Consider the following 25,075-nt stretch of genomic DNA (forward strand, 5'->3'; position numbering starts at 1 on the left):
ATGTTTCATCAAATTTCTTTGCATTAATCCACCCAAATTATAGATTTGCAGTTTTTAGGTGTTTTTTTTTTGTTGTTGTTGTTTTTTTGTGGAATATTTTTCTCAGCCTGGTGCAGTGACTTCCTGGTGTTTTGTTGTCATTGTTTTGTTGCCAGGCAAACAGAAGGCTTTTAGATTAACCACACTAATACAGATCCGCTCAGACGCTTACTTGCTTTGCACCACTGTCATGAATTTCACATTAACCTGGGACGTTTAATGACACATTTACAACACTCATCTTCCAGGATGAAACGATTATACAGCTGCAGGGATTTACTAAAACTAGAGTTTTTGATGTACAAATCTGAATTTAATGTGGAGTTTCTCTAAGTCAAACCCGATCAAAATAGTACATATAAACAATTATACACTCCTTTGATAATTGGTTAAGTATCTCATACAAGATGTAGCTCAGCCACATGCTTCATGTGGCTTCATGCTTCATCAACAAAATTCTGGCATCATTTTGATTGAATATTTGCATCCCTTCTTTCTTCATTTTAATCAGTTGTTGTTTTTTCAAAAATCCAAATGTTAATAAATATTGTATATTTTTGTGCATATTTCTAACTAAGTGGAAAAGAGAAATTCTGGAAGAAGTTTAAACTTGAGTACTCGTTTTCAAAACACACCAACGCTATCTAAATATGTACTTCTACAGCTGCTCCTGGCTTTCATGCATACTACTCGGTGATGGACAAATGCAGAGAAATACTGTAATAAAGACACTGCTGTTTTGTCCCGTTTTTCGTAATTACTGAGTAGCAAAACCTTCCTGACGGTAACAGATTAAAAGCAGGAAAAAAAAGGATATATTTGATGTACAGGAACATTCTCTGGTTTTCTACGACGTTCCTCCCTGTTGATGTGTAATAAGTTCCTCACACTGATGCTGACTAGATGGCTGACCTTATGTTTTCATTGTGTACTTTTGTGCTTCTGTTACACGATCAAACCAGCACAAAACTTTGAAATGAAACCTTTACTGTCTCCTTTTCTGAATGACCTCTACTGGTTCCACTTTAATCCTGTTAAATAGAACCAGCCCATGATAAATGGGCTCAGTTGCAGACGGTTTGAGCTTCCCACAGATGGTTGTCAGGCTTAATATTTTTGTCTTAAATTAATTGAAATATTTTGTTTTTGACATCTTCAACTGCACAATCCTGCTATATAACCAAACTCATGACTATTTGGTGCGGTGTACTTTGTGTAAATTTTTATGTATCAAATTGTGATAGTGACAGGTAAAAGGTTTAGGCTTTGTTGTAGTAACTGACTGCTGTCAAAAATGTTTATGTTTTTAACAGAAACAAAACAATAGATTTATAACAAGCTGAACAGAATGATAACAACGTGATATAAAGATTTTTGTTGTTTAAATTTTAAATATATATTTTTAAATTCATCATCTACTTTAGTAACGACCTGTTTGACTTTTACTGCCAAGGATGTAAGAAACATTTGTTAGTAAGAATTTGTTTCTTCATAGCATCACGTTGTAAAGAATAGTGGGTCATGTTCCTCTTATTGCTCAGATAGGACATTATGCTTTTTTTTTCTTCTTCTTCTTTTTGCTACCGGAAAATGTTCCATATATTTCTTGTTCAGTAGTTTACTTCTCTTTTGGTCATTTACACAGCTGACTGACAAACTCAGCAACAGGTGGAGGATGGTGGGCCTCACCGAGGCTTTGAACCTTTTAACGATTTTATTACCTCAAAGCTAGAAATTGGCACAAACATGCTATTTATCAGGGTATCCAATAGACATTTGTCTCAAGTGAGAGTCGTGCAAATCAAGAACGTGCACTAGTAGTGAACAGGCTAGTGGTAGAGTGGGTTATCACACACACTCTCTTATAATCTCTTATCTCTGCAGGACATCTGGTAAAGGTCAGCCTTGTGTTTGCAGCACAACTTGCAGCTGTCGCTTCACAGCAAGAGCCTCTTTTCTTCTCTGAGTGCTCAATTAACAGAGGATGATCAATTCAACAAACATCCAGAGGCTCCTGTGATTGGCTGAGTGGTGTGGGTGAGCTTATACGATCACATGACACACTTCTAGGTTTGTGTTTGAGTGCACCTTGTCACTGACAGAATCAGTGGTGGCTCACCGGAGCAAGGCGTGGTTACATTTGTGCATGCCTGAGTCTGACTCAAGCTTGGCTGCCTGAGGGCGTAGCTGATGGAGGCTGACGGAGGCCTGGCAGGAAGAGCCAGGGCTTAATGAAGCACTCAGGCTCAGGTTAGACTTGCAGGCCTGCTGAGGACTGGCAGCTGCTCCTCCTGTCTGATCCCCACTGGGATCCCCTGCAGTGGGAAGTTTCCCATTGAGAAGATGTACCTCTAAATAATTGATTGTTGGATTTAATAGTTTGTTTCATCATTAGTGCAAGCAGAAATTATGTGAGAGTTGATAAGGAGAATGGAGATTTAAGTTTAAAGCAGTGCAACAGGGTAGCTGGCCTTCAGTTTTATTTTCAGGACATTGTTCTCTTGTTAGGCTTCATTGAGGATTAAAATTACACAGGTTAATATTGTAATAAAAATTCCATTAAGGTTGTAAAGTCCATACATATTCCTCTAGAGTCTGTTTGAAGTTGAGACGGATCATTAATTTTCCTCTAACTAAATTGCATCCTTGCATGAAAAATAAAAAGGGGCAATTAAGATGGAAATGACCCTGATGGACCCAGTGTTCCTTGCATCCTAAACTAATTTCTCTGTGAATGTCAAAATGATTTTTTTTTCTTTATTATTATTCTTCTTCACTGATTTCCGTATGACCATTCAAAACAGTATAAAATGTTCAAACTTGAGAAACTAAATGAGTTTCCATAATCATCCCATGACTAAGCTCTGAAAGTCAGGCTTAAATCTGTGTTTTTGCTCATGGATCTTATATTTGTGTTCTGCTTTAAGGATGACTCGGGTTTGAGTTTTGATTAGATTTTATGTTTGTTTGGATGCTTTTAGTTCCTGCATAAGAATAATTGCCACACACAAGATGATTAAAAAATATATATATACTTATGAACTTGATATTAGAAAATCGATTGATGTATACTAAATGGTGTGAGTAACATATGGCTGCTTACATTCATATTGGTAAGAGATGCAGAGGATGAACAGAATGAGACAGATATGAAAAACAGGCAATAACAAGACATCTGTTGTTGCAGCAGCAGTAGTTACACCACAGCACTTTGCCAGAAAGTGGCTTACACTGTTTCATATTTGTTGCAGGTTTTGTTTTTGTTTTTTTTTTGGTTGTGAGAGTGCTGCATTGGCAAACAGCCAGCCTGTTACACTGCTAAGGTTCCTTCATGATAAAACAGTACAGTGTGACTCAGCGAGAGTTTAAGTCTTGGTTTCTGTTCATGTATCTTGTTCCTTATTCGTTAATCATCAAAATCTCCCCTTGGTTGTCTTAAGCTCCCTGTTGTTACCGTCGTTCCTATGAGCTGCGGTCTTTAAACCAGCTCACCTAACAAGTGCTAGTTTGACTGTAACTCCGGTGAACATTGCAGAACTATTAACACAAATAAAACGCTTCTGCAACTCTAGTGCATTTATGACTGGTTGTCTGCTGGGGGCAGTAGCAAGTAATTTTCTCTAAATTCTCATGTTTCAAAACATCCAGTTCAAGTAAATTGTGTTTTCCTTGTTTGGAAAATAATGATATAGTATAATCTTCCTTAAAACTGATGGAGACCAGAAAGCTACTGCAAAGGGAGAAAAGACAGTCCCACAACCAGCATAAGCAGCCCAAATGCTGATCTGATTGTGTTGTGGAAAGATTTTCAACAAGCTCTCCATTGCAAGAAAACAAACGTTCCTTCCTCTGATAGAAATATTTTTAAACTACTTTAAATTATTAACTGATCTCACTGTACTTTTGTGACAACCAGGATGTAGACAAAGCTTTATCACAGCTCTTCTGCCGAGTCTGACATTTTAATGTTATTATTATATTTATTCCACAAGTGTTTAACCATTTCAATTCAAATTTAAGCTTTGCTCTTTTTTTTTTTTTTAGAACAATTTCCCTAGGAATTCAGATTACAATGCTTTTCTTCTGTATATATTTATTCAGAAGAATTTATCCAGCTCATACTCCCGACACATGGCTCAGATTATTTACGGATTTCCAATAAGCCAGGCTCAGATGCCTTTGCTTCATTTTGAATTTCACCTCGGCGTAACAACAATAATCACTGGGGTTTGGATCCAATCTGTGTTTGAGCATTTTCACAGATGCACGGGGCATCACACTCCGGTCTCTGCATCTATTTTTACACGCATGTTTGAGGAGTCGAGGCAGAGCGCCAGCGTCATTGTGACTCAGAAAGCTCACGAGACGCCTCGCTCCTGAAGCTGGTAGACGAATCACGACAAATATTGCACGTCAGCTGACATCTGGAGCAGCAAGAAGGGCTGATGAGACACTTGTTAAGTTTGTAACTGGGAGTAAAGTTTTGTTGTTCTTTTCAAGGAGTAGTGAGAGTAAAAAAATTGGACAAGATAAATGAAAGCATCAGCTGCATTTCTATCTGGTGTCACGAGTAAGTCACTTCTGTATGTAACGGAAAATTGTACATGTTATACTATGATAAAACATTAAGTGGATAATAATTAGGTTAATGACTTGTCTACTTTCTATGTAAAGAACCAACAAAGTGTTTTCAGTAAATACTTAAATTATCCTCAGCATTACAAGGCTTTATTAGGAAAGACTTTCCAGATGGACAAGCAGTGAAATTGTTGAGGGTGAAACTGGAAGCTTCCCATAGTAACTGAAAATGCAGGGAAGATAGGAAGCAAGTCAGATAGGAGCACTAAGAATAGCCAACCAAAAATAAGTCAGACATTTCCCCCCAGGACCTGGAGAAAAGGCAAAGAAAAACCACAAAACCACAACGTGTAGAATTTCTCAAAAAAGATTGAAAAAATGTCTGATAAGTTATGAAGTCCAATCTGATAATATAAATGTATTCTTGAGTTAATAATCATTTTGTTTGATGAGAGTAAGAAATGTATATGCAGATTTGATCCAAAATATAAAAATATAAACATCAAAAGTAGACCTCTGATGTCATTATATTAATACAATAAAACTTTAAGTGATTTCCACCACAATTTCTGGCATTTTATACACAAAAACAAATGATTGCAATACATTTTATTTCTCATGTCCAGAGCATAATGATAAAGTTATCTTGCAAACCGAGTGGAAAGTGGCGCAGCATCCATCACATTTCCTGTAGAGGTGGGCGTCATAACATCATTAGATCATGAATGTTTAGAACAGGTTGACGATTCTTGTTCAGGCATATCAGTTCAGTTTGTCTTTGAACTTCGTGGACTACTTTTTGTATGTTAATACTGTAGTAGTTATTTGTTTCAATAATTTTCTGTGGAAGTAGAATAGCATTTAGCTTGTATTAATGTGTAAAAATTCAACAAAAAAGCTGAAGTATCATGCCGTCTCGTGGTATGGAGGTGTAGTGGTATGGAAACGGTCAAAAACAAAAACACAGTACGTTCTTTCTTGTAGATGGACACGTTGCTGATGAGACAAATCCTGTTTTTTAAGTCATAAAAATTAGCAGGAAAGCAGCACTGTTGGTATTTTTGTGCAGATCTAAGCTGTGCCTTGATAGTGTCTTTACTTCCCAGCCTTAAAGTTCAAGCACAGTCAGCCGACTTCCTCCCCCAAAAATTGGTTATAAATATTCTCCTCTTTGACAACTTGTCTACTTATTCTTTATTTCCTTCACAATAATAAAAAAAAACACCTCTGCATTGCTCATTTGGATTAAGCCAAAATAAGCAACAACAAAGAAATAAATAAAAAATAAGGGGTGTAATTGAAATCCTTTAACTGTTCTACCTTGGAAAGAGTAATTTGTTTTTTCAGTCATGGTTAGTAGTGCCTGTCATTTATTTCTCACCAATTCTTTGCTGATATTTAGTCCGATGCATGGTGTCAAAGTCTAGCTTCAGTGTGTCAGCACATGAGATACCTCCACAGACCCGCTTCAGCTGCCCAGTAACAGTTTTGTAACGCTGACTTTCAGTGGCTGGAAGAGGATGCTGTTGCTTGGATACCCTCCTCCCCTGTCTTTCCATCTTCATTTCCTCACTTTCCTTTCCCCTTCCTTATTTTGTTGAAAAGAGCGAATATCAAATTTTAAAGGCTTCTTAAAATGAACATCTGTAGCCAAAGAATCAAAAATACCTTTCAAGTGAGAATTCATACAGCAGCAGGTCACTGGGACTCTTTTCACACTTATTTTCTTGTTTCTGTTGTTTACTGCTGTTTTGTTCTCCCAGCAGCCAATCTGAAGTGCAACCCTGTTTTATCTCGTGGCCCCTATAGGCTTGTAGGAGTATTTTGTTTGCTCTTTTTATTTAACTTCTCATCACTCATTTGTTCCTGAGTGACCCTGCTGGATAAAACTGCCAACACAACATCGATCTGTCCAGCTCCACTCGCCTCCTCCTCACCGCGCTGTTTCACAAGCATCTTACTCTCTCTGTATAACATAATCTTCTCCTTCGGTGATCAGCTTACTTCTCTTGTTTATCACTTCCTCTTGGTGCATTCTTCTCTCTGCTCTGTTCTTCTTTCTTTAAGCTGCCTTCTGCACGTAACCAGGTGAGAGGAAAGTACCCACACAAAGCATTAGATAAAGAACAGTCAGATTTTAACCAACAACCCGCACAGCTCTCATAATAGATGCAATGTGCCGTTTATAGTAGGACTGACCCTGTTTATACAATCATATCTCAGGGCCTCTCTCTCATCTCTCTTTAATAACTACTTCTTTTTTTTGTCTATTTCTGCATCTTTTTGCGCTACAGCTGATCCCAGATAAGGCACAGGCTGTTTATTATTGCCTCCTCTCAGCCCCAAAATGTGTAAATCAGCAGGTTGATTATGTTTGATTACTTTATAGTGTTGGTTTTATATTGCAAAATTATCTTTTTGTTAATTGAGTGCAAACTACAGTTGAAGAAGGGAGCACGCTCTACATCATTGGTGTCAAACTCCCAACGTTTAGGTGTGTCTGCAGAACTTTATTGGTGTTAATTCAGCCAATAGATTCGGCTGAGTTAGACCAGGGATAAGTCGAAAGATATCGGCTCTCTTGGACTGTAGTTTAAAATCCCTCCTCTTTTAGATACGCATTGGTAACTAAAAAAATAAATAATCACCTCTATTTCTGTTGTTTTTGTCGGTCTGTGTGTTACTTTACCATAATTGAATTTTGTCATCATCCACAATGCTGAGCTCCTTAACTTCAGTCTTTTACTCCTTTCGAGTACATGATCCTCGCTACCATCATTGCCAACTGCATCGTCTTGGCCCTGGAGCAGCACCTCCCTGGTGAGGACAAAACCCCCATGTCCAAGAGACTGGTGAGACACTCAGACATGAAAACTAAAACACAGACAGAAATCTCAATTGTTCTGCTTTTGTATTTGAGTCCTTTATGCTTGTCCGACTTTGTTTCACACCAACAGGAGAAGACGGAGCCCTACTTCATAGGAATGTTCTGTTTTGAGGCTGGGATAAAGATCATCGCTCTGGGCTTTGTGTTTCATAAAGGGTCCTACCTCAGGAACGGGTGGAACGTCATGGATTTTATTGTCGTTCTCAGCGGGTGAGTCCATCATCATCATGCTCGCACAAATGTGTGGTCGATGAGATGGGATTAGCATTTTGAACCGAACTGAATAATTGCTCTGAGATGTTATGAACGAATACAACAACTCATTCTTTGACTTTTCTTTAACTGCCTGTCGTTGTAAGGTTTAGCATCAACTTACATACTCCTAGGTTTCCTGCATGTATTTGTTGATCTGAAACATTTTAATCCACTTCAGTCATATTTTTAAGCAAACTTTGTTGCATTCATCCAATTTTTAGATGCTCTCACGGAGCTGAAGTCATTAAATTTTATTCTGTCAGTAAACTCTGTGGAAGGTTTGTTTAGTTAAGATTAGGGCCAAAAGCAGTGCAGTGAGTGCTTCACTGAAACAACGGTACGAGTACAAAGAAGGTGACTTTCATAAAAATTTCATCAGTGTGGCAGCACCATGACGGGGAGCAAGACTCACATAAAACAATAGATGATTAAAGACAAACAACACAATGAGGATTATTTATTTGTGTGTAACTGAGAAACAGACTTGGTTTGTCATGATATTTGGGTTTTTGCTTTCTTTTGTCTTGGTGTTTGGGTAGTTTTCTTAGTGTTTATTTACTTTTGCTATGTTTTACCGTACTAGTTCATTTATTTGCATTTAGTTTCTTAGTCTATTCTTCTAGTCTGTTCCTTGTACATTTGAACTTAATTCTCTTAGATTATTGTCAGACCTTTTACTTTGTTCTTGGAGTCTTGGAGTCTGACTTGAACTCCCTCTGTGTTAATTCATCTCCTCCCTCAGGTTTCCCGCTGTCTCTTTGTCACAACTGTACCACATTTCCTCTGATTGGTTAGTTTGTGAATTTCCACACCTGCCTCTGTATTTAAGCTCCTGGGTTTTTGTTGTTCATTGTTAGATTATTCTGCCCTGTTGCCTGTTTCTTGTTCCAAGTAAAATATGTTTTTATTAAGAACTCCAAAATGCCCTTTTAAAGACAGCTGTGATCTGTTATGGTTTAATTCTCTCTTAGCAGAGTTCAGTAGTCCAGCTACAAGTGCTTACCTTTAACAGGCTGCTCTCTTACAGGACATTTTACATCTCTCACTTTGTTAGGAGCGCTATGTGTGTCACCAGTGGAGCAGAAAGTGGGAATGTGTTTGACTGCGAGAGGACTCGCTCGATGAGAGAACAAATTAACCTTGACACATGTCTCTCTTTTTCTCACGTACACGCTGCCGTACACATGCACAGATGAAATATTAATCAGTTCACGGCTCATAAGTACAACAGAAGGCAGAAAAGTTTCTTAGTGAATTCTACATGATTTTGGCTCTTTAATTATTGAAGAGTCGAGCCAGGCCTTCTTAATGATGCTCCTCTCACTGCTGGGTAGAGAAGGGATATTAGGAGTTTAGAAAAACGACGAGAGAACGATGGCTCAGGGTTCCTGTAGATCAGCTGATGCTGATGTCACACATGCTGATGAGGACAGTCAACCCCAGACTAAATTAGCAACCTAATTAAAAAACAGGTGCATGCTAATGCATTTCTAATATCACCTGCCTGAATGAGAACCAGGAAGAGGAAGAGAAACAACTTTTCCATTCATTCTTTATTTATTTGCATTTGAGGACTGGGAATGGGGTTGTATTTTGTGGTTCCTTGAAAGATCATCCAGTGGTCACTTTTCAGTTTCCCTAATTTCTTTTTTTTTTTTTTTTTTTCTTTTTGTTAATTGAAGTCGCAACGAAAGACATGATCTCAAAAACAATGAGCTCCCGAACGTGTCTGCTCCTCTCTCATCCGTTCATGATCTGAATTTTAACAACCAATTTTGAATTAGGCAGTAGACGTGCTTGATCTGAATAACACAGCCTTCCAGGTTTCTTCTTAATAATATTCAGCATGATGAAGTGAGCTCCTGATAGATTGCTCTCTAAATTATCATTTTGGCCTCAGTAAGGATAGATGAATGCAGACGGTCCATCTCTTTCTTTCTCCCACGCTTCATTCAACATTGACGCACATGGAAACATTACCTCACCTATAGGCCATCATTCAAGGATTGTAATTTTATTAGAGGGTGACTTGTTAGATTAGATGAGAAGCGTTGATAGTATTAGATACATGATCAGAGCTGTTGATCACTTAGTAATGGGGAAACCTTGACCAGCCTCCCACACATCAAATGAACTGCTCTCAACATGGAAGAATTTCACTTTGGCGTGTTTATTTGTCTTGATTATAAAACAATGCAATCAAGTTTAAAAAGTCTTGCTCCTAATGCTGAAATCTGATTTATTATTATTATTATTATTATTATTATTATTATTATTATTATTATTATTATTATTATTATTATTATTATTATTATAGATTCAGTTTTCCAATATTCAGTTTTATATTTTACAAAATACATTTCTGATTTAGATTTTTGGGGATTTTTTTTTAATGCATAATGTGTATTTCTGCTGAGATCATCTGGGATTTATTGCAGCTATGAGACGTATATAAAAATAGTTACTGTGAGCTGAATTAGGCCTCACATTGGAAAAAGTTGTTTCTGCAAGCAGTTCATGGGTTGAAATTTTGCTCTTTTGGTTTATTTTCCACATAGACATGCAGATCCTCCCAATGCCTCTAGCCATCCAAAACTATTGATCCTGGATTAATTAGCTGCTGTATATTTCCATAAGTTGTGATTGTTTGAGAAAGCATGATTTTTTTTTCTCGTGTTTCGTTTTTTTGTTTTCATGAAAAAAATCCACTTGTCCAGACTGTACCACCTTGACACTCAAAAAAAGTGTTATGAATGCAGCAATAAAAATTACAAAATAAAAAATTGAGACATATTCTGTGGATTTTTATAGGTAAAAAATGTAACTGGTTAGGTGTCAGTGTTTTTGTGTAGCCATAATTTGTGAGTAATAACTTAATACTGGTGGATTCAGGTTACTCTCCTCACTTGTTTCTCCTGTTCTGTTGCAAATAATTACAAAACTCACTCAGAACTGCCACTTTAAAATCCATTGGCCTTTCTGTTTATTAAAATCTAATGCAATACAACAACGCTCCAGGTGCTCATCTGGAAATCCTTTAAAGCTTTTTATTCACACAAGCGGGAAGCCTAATTTAACAGTTGTGTTGAAATCTTTGCCTGCAGAGGCTTTACTCAACTGTTAGCTCAGATTACAAAAGCCTGCAAACCTTTCCTTGGTGAATACCCCTAACTCACTCCACATCATAAGCGAACGTGTGTAATTATGGGAAGCGTTTGCTTACTGTGTCAACGCTGGAGGCCGTGATTACCTCAGCAAGCTTCCTCAGTGTTTCAAGATGGCCTTAGAGAGCGAGTGGGAGGGAGATGTGAAAAACCAGATGGCACTTCCTCAAAGGCTGTTTTCGTGTAGCCAAGGACCGTAGCGGGATGACGGGTTTCCTCAGGTCACCGGCCTTTTACCCCCGCTAAAGAGTCAAGCTGTGAGGCGGAGTCGGAAAAAAGAATCAAGCAGGTGATGAAGCAGAGCAGGAGAGAAACTGGCTCAAGAGCAGCGTGTTATGATGGCAATTGTTGTGAAAAAAGAAACAAAAGGAAAGGATGTAGTAGGAGGAAATGAGAAGGACGCCTCAGTGCGTGTGTCTTAATTGGCACCCTGGCAGTTTCACTCGCTGGCAAGCCCTCCATTAGACTGGCAACATTAGACGCAGGGCAACGCCCACTGAGGCTTTGTGTCACCGTAAAGTGCCAGACACTCGGGCAAACAGTTGGTGCAAAGGGAGTTGATGAGACCAACGAAGCCAAGACTTGTGTTTCTGCCACTTGCTCTGGCTGTTGACAACATTTTAATGAGGGAAAACGAGACACCGTTCATAGTAGTTTGCTGCAATTCATGGCTCGTCTTGTACTAAACATATTTTCTTGTATGCTTTTGTTTGATGATTTAATTATTTGTAATTTTAGTAGCATAGTGAATGGGTTAGGGTTAGATCAGAGCCTTTATTTTCTGCCTCTGCAGAATAAAAGCCTCTCCACAGCATGATGCTGCCACTACACTACTGTTATTCACAAAAGGGATCAATTGGACAACATGTGGTGTTAGATTACCAATACATGAAACACTTTGCATAACCTACAAGATCTCATCTAACCAGAGCATCTTCTTCCACATATTTGCTTCTTCCTCAGTATGAATTATTTTGACTATATTTCAGTGCTTTTCTTCTTGACACTTTTCCATAAACATAAGATTTCTGGAGTGCAAGACTAATAGATATTCTCACCTCTAAATTTTGTTTATTTCAAATGTATTTGAGCAGAAACCAGACATAGAAGAATGTTGCATTTAAAAAGAGATGTTGCCCTGTCAATAGAATCTCTGGCTTTTGATCTTTATAACTTAAAGAAGCTTATTTAAAACTGTAAAATAACACTCCAGTCACATGTTGGGTTTATTCTTTGTTAGTTTGGATTTATGTCCCATTAAGTAACAGAGGCTTTATCTGTAGACCTTTTAGATGTTTTGTATTAATCAAAACTCATTCTGCTTTGTGATAAGTTCAGTGCTGCTGTCATCAGGCTTTATTCTGTAGTTACAGTTTTACATTGCAGACCGGAAGCCAAAGTCAACACAAGGAGCTTCATATCAATCACAGCATCTGCAGCACTAGTCAGCAGGACATAATAACATTATATCAGAGCCATAATATAGTTTTCTTTCAGAGTTTCTTGCAGTAATCAAATTATTTCTTATAATTGTCCATATTTTCCCTACTTTCTGTGGTTCTTCATTGTCTTTTCATGTTTTCATTAAACCAAAGGATCCACAGCCCACTAATATATTATGATCATAAAGCAAGGAAAAGTCTACAACTGAGAAAATATATTATTGTAAAACTGGGCAAATTACACCCCACAATACACAATATAGCAGCAAACTGAAATTTTGCACTATAAACGTAAAGATAAAAGTATATCAATCACGTATTTTTAAAGCTGCATATTTTCTTGCTGCCACTTCAAATTCGGTTTAAACTTTTACATCAGGGGTGTCAAACCCATTCCCGTTTTGAACCGAGGGCCGGTTGTGCCAGAATGTATTGAGAAAATCTGTTCACAAACGTGATAAAATCTCATTCAGTTCTTAAAATTAAATAATAATATTGAACATCTTTTCAGTCCCTGCAGGATTTCTCAATTCTTTTTGGGGGGGTTTGCAATAAAAATCAAAGTGTTTGTGGCACTAATTTAGAAATATTTGCAATATTTGCTATTTATGACGGTAACTGCGACTATTCTGTTACTCGCTATGTAGATAATTTATGACAATCTGACATCAGTTAAGGTTGAAGCAGCTCTTTAGTACAAGTAAGAGAGTTTTTGACAAAAATCGGATTTGTTGATTTTGTGTGAATTTCTACTATAATTCTCAACAAACTGGAGAGACTGATTGATGTAATTTGGGAGTAAACAGATCAAATTTATAGCAAATTATTTACGCACACTTGGTGTTTATTCTGGAATCTAGAGGGCCACATAAAAAGCTACGACTGGCCAGATTTGGCCCACGGGCCTTGAGTCTGACATGTGATTTACATTATTTTCCATCCTTTCTCTTCAGAGCGATTACAACATCTTTTGATATCTTTTGATGTGTTGGACCTGACAAAAAAAAAAAACTGAACGTGAAGATGCTGTATTTAGTGTTTCGTATATATTCGTCTGAGTCATGTGAACAAACCAAATGTGCTACCACTCTCTTATAGCCAGCTACACCTTATGTCTGTTTGGCATTCATGCACCTGTTAGTAGTAACCAAATCAGCCTCTCACATACACACACACACACACACACACACGCACACACACACAGAGACATTCAGACAGATGCACCCTCTCCGGTCTTTTTTCCCATCTGCTGTCTGATGGATTGATGAGATCAGACACAGCAGGAGTGGATCTGTCCCTTCGAGCTGCTGCTGTGGTGGCTGAGGACCCAGCCTCAGGTCAGGCTGTCACAGGCTCCAGTTCTCCTGCATCTCTGGTTAACATCTCTGCAATTAGTTTGGATCAGGGCAGATTTGTTTTTTCTGATGATTTGCCTGGAGAAAATGTACCTGCAGCTTGTGTGCTGTGTTTATCTAAATCAAACCAATAGAAGAATAGTTCGAGGGCTGTTGTTTTCTGTCATATCTCTTTATCACAAGTTAAGCAAAGTTGAATGTAGGCTATGCATTGCAACGGTATGCATTTCTCTTCAACATGTCCACATTAATAAAAAAATTATAAACATCAGGGTAATTAATTGGGATTTTATGTCAGAGCAGTAAAAGCAGTGCACAATGGAAGTGGAAAGAAAACTATAGACAGTTTCTAACATTTTTTACAAATAGCCTCTGATACCACTAGATACAATCTAGTGTAACAGACTGACTTTAAAGGTAAGTAGATCAGCATGCAACCTGTTCTCAGCATAAATCCAGCTGTGCGGTGAAAGTTTCATGCTTTGTGGATTCTTTTCTTAAGTAGCTACAAGGAAGCTGGTCAGACTTGATGGGAAGTTGAATGAACTGAAAATTAGTCAAACCTGGACGAAAACCCTTATGAGTGTTTGAGGAAGACTAAAAAAGCATCTTGAGCTACATGAGAACTAATTAGATCAAAACATTTTAATGCTAAAGTGGCCTAGTTAAAGTCTAGACAGGACTACAATAAACAATCTGAAGCAAGGTCGGGGAGATTTAATACATATGTACACATTTCATTTTCATTTTTAATTTGTTTTAATTTGAAACTGCATCATTCCACTTAAGCATGCAGCACACTGAAAAAAGAAAATTAAGTTTATCCAATGTAATTTATTAAATTGATTTAACTTGACAAATTTAAGTCAGTTTTACTCATAAAGGACTAATAAAGGATCTCTTCTTTTAAAGTTTTCTTTTTGGCTCAGGCAGCCTCTGAAGCTTGCTTCATGATGTCAGACGTAGGATACAAACACAGTTGAACTTAATCGTTTCAAGAAAAGTCAAAGTAAAAAGTTAAAAATGTGTAACTTTCAAGTTAATTCAACACAAAAAAGTGAGTTGTCATCACTCAACCAAAAGAATTAAGTGAGATTAATGTAAATAAGTCCATAACTTGAACTAAAATGCACTTTTTAGAGCGTACTTTTGTAGAGGTACTACTATATTTTAGGGGTTTATATGACCACCATGAGTAAAAAGCATGTTCAAATTTATTTAATCAGATTGAGATCTTCTGGTTAAGTGATGCATTTTAACTGTGATCTTAAATCCAGACACTGAAAAATTATCATACTGATGAAAATCCGCTCCTCTGCGTCCCTGAACCTCCGCTTCTCCCTTCGTCTGTCTCTCACCACTTGTAGCCGTTGTAAAAAGACATCCTGTGATACAAAGAGTGTTTAGAGGACCTTTTATGCAGGCTGATTAGAAAAGATGAGGTGATACGCCGAGATCAAAGTGGCCCTACTGCTTGCTAGGACTCTTGTCAATTTAAATTCCTTTTGCTAGCAAAAGTAACCAGCTCTGAGGGAAGGTGATGGATATTTCTCAATTATGACTTTTCAATTTGTCTGCAAATTCAATCTGAGATGAACAGTACCTTTGTGGGAATTGAATTAATGTGTGAAGTTTATTAGTATTCAGTCTGAATCGACTGAGGTGAAACATGTAATGAGCAAAATTCAGGGGCAACACAATATTCCCTAGAACCAATTTATTGTTGCTGCGTTTCAACCGCGACTCAGTGAAATAACAGAGTTTAGAGACGGAGATGGAGTCGAAACAGGTTGTCTGTACGCTCTTCACACCATTAATGAGTGATGAAGGCCTTGTTAAGTTCCTATGGCAACTGTTATATAATGTGTGACATTGTAATTTCTGATGCAATGTCAGTGACTTAATATAGGCAATAAATTATGTTTACAGTAAATTGCTGATCAAAAGTAAAAATGGAAAGATGGATGCATCCATAAATAGGTCAGTGTCATGGTTACATCAATAATTCACAACAAGTTTTTCTCATACAATTTCATGTTTATGTTAGGAGCCTGAATTATTTTTGAGGTTCTTTTTAGTTTTTTTTTTTTGTTAGATCAGTCTTATTTGTGTTTTACTTTAGTTCAATCCTACCCTTAGTGATTGTAGTTTATGTATTTATTGTGCTTAGTTTTTGTTTGTTTTTTACTCTAGTTTAATTATATTTTTTAGGTCTAGAAACTCTTTAGATTTATTTCCTAGTCTTCTGTGTCCACTCCCTCACCCCCTGTGTCACTTTCTCTCTCCTCATCCTGCCTTCTGCTTTCTCGCCTCACACCTGCAACCAGTTTCTAGTCAGCCATGTGTTCTTTGTTCAGTAATCAACCTCCCCAGTATAAATTCAACTCATTCTCAGTCACTCCTTGCTGGTTCCTCCCATCTAATCCCGTTATCTCCCTATTCCCTGTTGTTTTTGCTACTGGATTCCTGTTTTTGTTCTACTCTGGCGCCCTGTGTTCCCTGTGGTTTTTTTTGTAAAAAAAAACATTTCTCATTTTTGTCATCAAACACTTAACATCATCCACGCTTCCAGCTCCAGTCTGCATTTTGATCCTTCCAGAAGAAACTCATGACAGATTGTTGATGAAGAAACTGTCATGAGTTTCTTCATGACAGGTTTAGAAATGGCAGAATATTGTTTTAAAAATATATGTTCAGATCTTGTTCAATTAAAAATACAGAATATTTTCCTAATACCTTCTTTAAACCTCTCTTAACATGCATGTCTGAACATATTCCACCCTTTCTCTGTAAAATGGCTTCTTCAGTATTGATGTGAACTTGCTCATTTCCAGCATGGAGCTTCTAATTTAATCCAGAATCTTTTTCATATGTCCAATTGAGAGAGCTCGAAGACTAAATGTGCAATTGTGTCAATTAGATTGCAGTTAAGGTCTCCATGTTGGTGTAGCTAACTCTGTTGCCATGCAGCTAAAGGAGGTCATTTGTGCATTGTGTTTGCATGTTTTCCACATGCGGAACTGTGCTCCCTCTCTCTCTAAAAACATACATGTCAAGTTCACTGGTCTCTCTAAAGTATCCCGAGCTGTAAATCTTTGCATTGCTTGTGTCTGTTTGCCCCTGCGAGGACCCATGATGGACTGTAACCCCCCTTTATTCTACTGCGTTTTTGTTTTTACATATAGTTGCATCTTTTTGGAAGTGGCAGCAGTTTTATTACTTGAGCTATTCAGCAAAAGTCACTTTAAAGAAACGATTAATGCTCTTGATTGATAAAATTATCATAACAGCCTAAGTCTGATGTCACTTTTTGCATCTGCTTAAAGGAAAAGATGCTTGAGTGTTTTTGGGAGTGTATATTGTATGAATAAGTAGTTGAGTCGAAGCATTGGAGAGAGATGCTCTGAAGGTTGCAGGTAGTTTGAAACGGTTTCAGTGTTCTGCTCAGTCAAGGGTGAAAGCAGAAAATGTTGGAAAACCTAAAGCAAACAACAGATTTTATAGTATTATCATTCAAGGTAACTTTTGTAAAACAACTGAGGCTTCCTGCTTTGAACGGTAAGCCTATTAGGATGAGCCATTTTCATAACTGTGTTGATTTGAGATTTCTGATTTAATGTTTATTATCAGGTTTTATAAATCCAGTGTTGTTGACCTTCGTGTTTAATCTGGCAAATTATTATTTTTTTCCTGATTTCGATGTTTTGTACCTCAGGGCCATTGCAGCTCTGTCAAGGCTCTGTACTAGAAAGCAGATTAAAAAAAAAACATACTTAATAATACTTTTATGACAATATTTTTCAGGATTTATTGTGAAAATGATACATAAGATGATTTAAGAAGTAAAAGACTGCTGCAGGCAACAGATCTTAGAAAAACCCATAATGTACCCATTGTGCAAAGGCAAGCTCAGTACACTGGTTACATTGCGTTGTACATTTGTTCTGCTAAAACACACAATAAGTGCAGTCACCAATAGTTTTACATATTTTGATTCTAAGTACGGATAATAATAACAAAAAGCATGTTGTTTACATTTGGAAGTATCACTGTTTATTGTTTTTGATAAGTCACAGCTGTTCTCGTAACACAAACAGGTGGCTCTGACACTCGGCTGATAACCAGTTTATGGAGAACATGCTCAAATCTACGCCTGTTGTTTTAATGCACAGCATGATCTGATTGTATGCAACACGCTGAATATCAATGTAGATTTGTGTGCACAAATGGAGAGCGGGAGAGAATAAACGACGGATCAGGGGGAGTTAAAAAAGGACAGAGTACACTGTGGGAGGCAGAGAAGCTTATATTAACTAAATCGACCAGAGCAGTGCTGTAGGAGGTTCCTCCACACAGTTCCTTATTCTGTCAAGACAATCAGCAACACACACACACACACACACACACACACACACACACACACACACACACACACACACACACACACACACACACACACACACACACACACACNCACACACACACACACACACACACACACACACACACACACACACACGCAACATATACTCGGATGCTTGCACTATTATTGCTTGACTCAACAATAAATATGTTCTCTAAAAATATTTAAACCTGCAATAGAACAACAAACATTTAATCTACTGCCTAAATGACAAGATGTCTCTTTTCTTGGCCTTTACTTAGTGTGAAGAAAAAGAATAACCAGACAGAGGCAGGAGTCCTGATGGACAGATGTTCTTAGAACTGAATTACTGTTCTGTTTGGTGCGTTGAGAGCCGAATAGAGTAACAAAACATCAACAGAACAAAACATGAGATCGACTCCAAACCAAGAAGAGAAACTCATAGACAGAAAGATTAACCAAGCTAAATCAGAAAATGACAAATGAAAACTTAACTAGATGACAGAATAAATACAAACCCCAACAAACCATGACACTAGTTCCTTAACATGTTATGACATTTTACTGGTATACTGGAAAATATACCAGTAAATACCTAATAAAGAACATGGTGCTGATGAAGCCTTTTGCAGTGGTTTTACTTCATCTTTTATTATCAGGTGCAAATAAATACAATGAATGTCTCCTTTTACAGCACAATTTCACTTTCTAAAGGTATCATGTCATATATAGTACAGCTGACTGACAGCAGCCAAAATATAAATATAAATTACTAATAACTTCAAGTACACCTGAATTTTTCCAGCAAGGGACAAGATGGTATTTATTTATTTATTTATTTATTTATTTATTTATTTATTTATTTATTTATTTATTTATTTATTTATTTTTATTTTTTGCATTCTTTGGTTCGATTCTTTGTTTGGTGGAGGAAACAAAAATTTATGTTGCTAAATATTGCATGAATAATTAACCTCAGGCTGAATGTGTGATTTGAGGAACAACATTAAAGGTGTCAAATCTTATCACCCTTTGGATTGTTTGTAGTAAATAAAGTACTATTGAGCAGTTTTAACAGATGAAGCTGTTTTGTATTTTAAGACCGACACAAGATGTTCAGACATCTTGTGCTTTCTTTTCTTTTAACCTTTCTTTATGTCTCATTACGGTACTTGGTTTGACATAACCAATTGGTGTGGACTCATAATTCGTGACTTGGCCTAAAAAGATGCACTACATATGACATATTTGATCATTAATGTCCTTTAGTTGCTCTGAAGAAGTACATTTAGCAAACAAAAATAGGTTAGCATCAACACAAATTCAGTACGGCAGCGTAATCCAAAATGAATGCCCAGTTTATCCTGTTTGTGTCCATTTTAGTTTTCAGTGTTCTTGTTCCCAATATGCTTTTGTGTAAGAAGCTGATTCTGTTGGATGCATTGTTTAGGTTTTAGTGTATTGGTTTCCTAAAATAAAAGTAAACTAGAAGAGAACAGTTGTGCAATATGCATAACATTTAATTTTCCCATCCACTTTTGTTTATTCTTAAAAAAAATTATAATAATAATTTTTTGGGTAATTTTCTTACCCAAATCACTTATTTTTTTCTCTGAGAAACAAGTTTGTACAAAGTCATATGACTTCATTTTGTACCAGTAATTATTATTTGTTTTACATTATTATGTTTTGGGTTAAAGCTGTAGTGCAACATCAGCCCTCTTTCTGTGCTCTTTTTGCTCTCACAGTTGTTCCAAGATACTCTTAATCTTTCTGAAAAAATGCTTCTAAATAACATAATATGGTAAAAGTTTAGCCGCTCGTAAAGGAACTGAAAGCCCTGTTAAGATTTCTACTGTTTATTAGTGAAATTATATTTGTTTCCAAAACATGCTTTTGTTTATTACCGAGAGATACTTGCAGTACTAACAACGTAAGATGAAAGGATAAATGTGTTCCAATGATCAGGTGTGCTCCTATTAATAAATGTTGTGTGGCTGGACGGTGACATGGAGCATAAGTCACAACGTTGTTAGTATCGGGCTCTGACGGCTGTCACGGCAGATTTGTCAGATTTGTCAGATTTGTCAGCAGCGTTTATCATCAGTACTCACTTATCATGGCTGACACCTCAGAGTAGTGCATCATCTGTTTGACAGCTCCCTCTGAATACAAGTGACTAAATTAACTTGTGAAAAACCTGTTGGAGATGTCGAATATGAGATCAATTAAAGTGACCACTACCTGGTCAGTCGGTCCAACCCTCAGAAGTGGATCTCAACTCTAACTCTTTCACATACTTCTGTACGTTAAGAAAACTCCCAGGCATTTGACACTCATTATTCACCAGTTATCCTAAATTATCAGCGCTTTATACTCCTGTCCACATTTTGTTCTTTCAAATAAGGGATAAGAGTTTCTAATCCGATTTTATTTTATTCGCACCATTCATAAATGGTGCGATCTCTGTTTGTTGTAACCCGATAGTGGCTTTTTGTTCACTGCATTCATAAAGCATATTACACCAAATATATGTAGGTTCAAATGCGTTCAATATTTGAACAACATGTCCTGCAGAGGGAGGAAATTTGTGCAGATTCCTTTGTTTGCCGTTGTTCTCCCTTTCACTCAAACAGCAGATAGAAACATGCAAACTGTTAAGACTTTTACCGCTTTTGCAAAAACCAGAGACAGATATTATTTCTTCCCATAATTTGCCTCTTTCATTAACACAAAAACATCTCATAGCCAGACTAGTCAGCTACTCAAATGTCAAATAAAAATGTTTAATTGCACTATTCTGATCTATATCTTTTCTACTTGATTTTTCCTGTTTCCTGTTTTGAATTTGCTTAAAAATAATGTCTGTTCACACTTATACAACGTGCCCAATAAAGCTGATTCTGAATAAAAAATTATTTCAGACATTTTTTAGCAGACTTCATATCAACATCTGTACTTTATGTAAAAGTATGTATTGGCTGAATATCTGATGATTTCTGAAAGGAGTATCACATTTTACCAGGAAATAAGATAATTAACTCTCTTTTTAACTTTATAGAGATTTGTGATAACATTAAGAAATGAGATTCTACTGTTTTCCACCAAAACACAAATAATCGGTTCAGTTTAAGGTGTGAAAAAGTGTAGTGCCGTAAAGAGACTTGAGACAACACTTTATTTGACAAGAAAGTAGGAGTAAATTATGACATTTTTACCTGACATAAAAACATCCTTAAAATAAAAACAACTCTACAAAGTGTTTTAAAAGACAGCATGTTTGAGTTTACAAGACTTCAGTGTTTAAAAGCAAAAAGCTGTTTGAGCAAAATATTTCTGAAAGAGGATATTTACTCACAAGAAATCATTTAGGAGAGAAGTTGATATCTGTTACGCTGAAATATGCCGGAAAACTCAAAATGCATAAAAGAGAAACTACAGCAACATCATAGACTAATTTGACTGGTTTATTCGTCTATCGGAGCCTTCATGCTCACCTGAAACAGTGTTCTCATTAGGTTCCTGTTAAGTGACATTATCCCTCCTTGCTGCGTGACATTTTAGATGCCTCTATGGTGTCTTCACTGGCCTTTTCAGCCTGACATCAAATTCTTTTGTCTGACCTTCCTTTAGCAGAGCTCAGTAATGCTCTATATTGTTTATATGCACCTTAAGAGGAAAATGTAATTGCATTTTGCTGGTGTGTTGAATTACTAGCTCATGACACTGTCTATTATTTATCTGTGGTACCCTTCATGCTTGGACTGTGACATCAGGATGTTGAATACAAGCAAAATAGCGTTTGATATTATCAGATGTTTCATGTTGATTGACCAAACAAAGCTACTGTAAAATAATAAATGAACATCTTTTTACGAGGCAGAGGGAAGACGACAGGGAGGAAATAAATGGTCGTCCAAACTAGTTACTTGTGCCAAATCAGCCATGTGTCGTGCTTCCCCCGGCAGATTAAAATCTGCCAGATTCGGTGGCCAACCTTCACCTTCCCCGTCTCCGACAGAGAGGAGGTGCCAAGGTCCAGACGGGCCGAGGGTTTCATATTTGCCGTCGTAACAAGTGAGAGAACAGCCCTTTGCAGAGTGTTTCAGCTTGTATTTATGTATCCTCGACTCCTCCTGGAGATGATACGCAATTTTTTTCAGAAAATCTGTCAAGTTTGTGTTCTGTTTTCTCAGAGGCTCTTTTAAAGTCTTACACAGAAATTCAACACAGCAGCTTAAAGAGGGAAAAATAGAGACCCAGATAGTTTATCCGTCTGTGTTCTGGTGCTTTGATTTAATTGTTTATGCTGCTAAGATATAAAGTTTAAGCTTCTATTAGTTTGCTGTTTAAGTCTCATTTTAGGCACAAAGCCTAGTTAAGTTTCATTCAAGTTTAACTCTGTGTTTTATTTTGAAAAGTAATTCTAATTGTTGTCTACTAATTCTTTTTGACACCCAAAAAAGCATGTATTACTCATCATGGAAACTACCTCAAAACAATGCTGTCATTTGTTTAAAAGTTTAAAAGAAAAAAAAAATTATATACATATTTTACTTTTTGACACTTTGACACAATGCAACCACTTACGTTATTGTATTACATGCTAGAGTAACACAAAGTAAGGTTATTTGTGAAGTGGAAGGAAGCAATTTGTGTTTTTATGGTTTCCAAATAAAAAAAAATCCAAATAGTTTTCCCGGCAGAAATGATTTGATGACCCTCTAAATAATCCACTGGAGTTGTTTTTAGAAGTGGCCTATTATGTGAAAAGAGTCAACCTGTGTGTGATTCAGCAGAAATACATGGTGATGATGTTTAAATAAAACAGTAAAACAAGTGAAAAATTAAATGCCAGAGTTTTTACGTGGCAGCAGAACAAACTCTTTGAGTAAAACAAACAAAGGCAAAAGCTGAACAATTTGATGTGACGAAAAGATGAGGGAGAGAGAGACCGCAGGTGTGAAACTCGTGAAGATGTTTCTATTTCTGCGCGTGCATCAACGACGAGGAGCTATTTTAATCTTTTTCTCATCTTCTCTCGTTCTTCTCTCCTTCCCCTTTAATTCTTCTAATTAAAACAGATGACGTTCTTAGTCTGCTAGAACTAAAGATGAGACTAATTCTCACTGCCGTTTCCTAGAAATGTAATTATTTTTGTGGTGCTTTGTTATATCATTAAATGTGAAATCTCTGTAGAGAAAATTAGTGTGCATAAAGAGGGCACTTAAGCACTGTTGTGTACATAAATCCTGGATAATAATCATTTTGTACAATCTATTGATCAGTTATCTTCAATTACCAGCCTGTTTACAATGTAGCTTGGATACCGAGGTGAATGCAAATAGGACAATTGTACTATTATGACTGCATTTACCCAGGTAAGATCCGCTCATCTGCATCAGTGTCTTAATGTTGCTCTGCTATAACTATTGAGCTAACATTTGACCTTTGACTCCCACACAGGACCAAAACAAGCTACTTTCTCAGTTTGAGAATGGCATGTAGTGCCAAGTTCAAACTCGGCAAGTGGAATTTGAAAAAGTTAATTTCCTAAATGAAACTTGGCAAGAAAAGTAAGAAAATGTCTGCTTCCTGGATTTTCCTGCTTCGTTTCGCTTGTTTATTTCCCTTTATCCAGTCCCATGTGTAATTAAAATGCATTTCTGGGTCTAGCAGTAAAGCTGAGTTTCTATATTGTTCTCATGAAAAACATGACACATCTTCTCTGAAAATGCCAAACAGTTTGTGGTGTAGGCATTTTAGCGCTTTCGCTTAGTCAGCGAACTGATTTGTATCAAATGATATTAGGGAGACACACCATATCCAATACCATATGTCGAGACAATGCTTTAACTTGTGATAACCAAATATTAGCATTGTTACTTAGCACATTGTTATTGCAGTTCTAGCAGGTTTTTTTTTTTTTTTTGCAAGATTGATATTATTTACAGCGATATTGAAATAGTGATAAATGTGCAATATATTTCACAGGGATAATGAGACCTGTGATTCCTAATTTAGTTGTAAGATTCAAATCATTGCCCAGCATTATTCAGGAAAACACCACCTCTAATTTCAAATGCAAGCTTTGCTTTAAGTTTTAGGTTTTTAAGAAGCTCAGTTTGGAGAATCCTTGGCTTCAATGCTCTTCTACTTGATTCCATAACGTTCTTTCTCCATTTATCTTTGTTTATCAGTCTGTATGTAAGCTCAAGTGCAAAATGGAAAAAAAGTAATGGCGAAAAAAGTCACAGAGAAGGTATAATTGGTAAGGGGTTTGACAAAAACAAAGTGAAGAAAGGGAGAGATAACCAGAGGGAGGTTAAGGGATGAAAAGCAACATCAGAGAATTTGGCGAAAACAGACAGGAGGGCAGACTAATGAGGGAGCAGGGGCTCAGATCACCAGACAATGTTTTCTTTACCCATCACTCTGAGAGCTAAAGACCACAGAGGTGCATCTGAAGAGCACGACAGACAACACAGGATCAACAAAGCAAAAATATAACTTTGGATGGACTTTCGGTTTGCATGGCAGATAAAAAAAAAAAATCCTATATTTGTGTTTGTCCAGAAACATGGTGCCTCTCCAGCTTAGGGGTATCATGCCCACCCATGATGAAGCTATTCTTTGTTCAGCTCCTAAACAGCAGTTGTCACAGCCATCCTCCCACACACAAGAACACAGGCAAAAATCCCCTCCTCCATTCACTTCCCCCCAAAAAAAAACAAAAAACGTTTGTTTTCTGCGGTCTTGGCTTCGCTGCAGAACCTCACATCATCTCCTCCGATATCTAAGCACTGCAGCCGTCCTCCAACAATATGTGTGTTTACGTGCGAGTCTGTAGCTCCCCACAGCTTATAAAGCATAAAAATTGTAGTATTCATGTGACAATCCTGTTGTGTGTCTGTCTTCTGCTTGTGTGTGTGTGTGTGCGTGTGTGTGTGTGTGTGTGTGTGTGTGTGTGT

The 25,075-nt window shown here is 37.0% G+C and overlaps 1 protein-coding gene across 3 annotated transcripts in view; it reads left to right on the forward strand.

Annotated features, from left to right (window-relative positions):
- The window catches only part of cacna1ea (calcium channel, voltage-dependent, R type, alpha 1E subunit a), a 106,152-nt gene that overhangs the window by 42,224 nt on the left and 38,853 nt on the right, over positions 1-25,075 (forward strand). For all 3 annotated transcript variants that reach the window (XM_008407909.2, XM_008407908.2, XM_008407910.2), the window contains exons 5-6: positions 7,364-7,469; positions 7,575-7,714. In XM_008407909.2, coding sequence (XP_008406131.1) covers positions 7,364-7,469; positions 7,575-7,714 — 246 coding nt within the window. The remainder of the gene's footprint in view (positions 1-7,363; positions 7,470-7,574; positions 7,715-25,075) is intronic.

This window comes from Poecilia reticulata, linkage group LG4 (assembly GCF_000633615.1).
Source record: "Poecilia reticulata strain Guanapo linkage group LG4, Guppy_female_1.0+MT, whole genome shotgun sequence".
Taxonomy (NCBI): domain Eukaryota; kingdom Metazoa; phylum Chordata; class Actinopteri; order Cyprinodontiformes; family Poeciliidae; genus Poecilia; species Poecilia reticulata.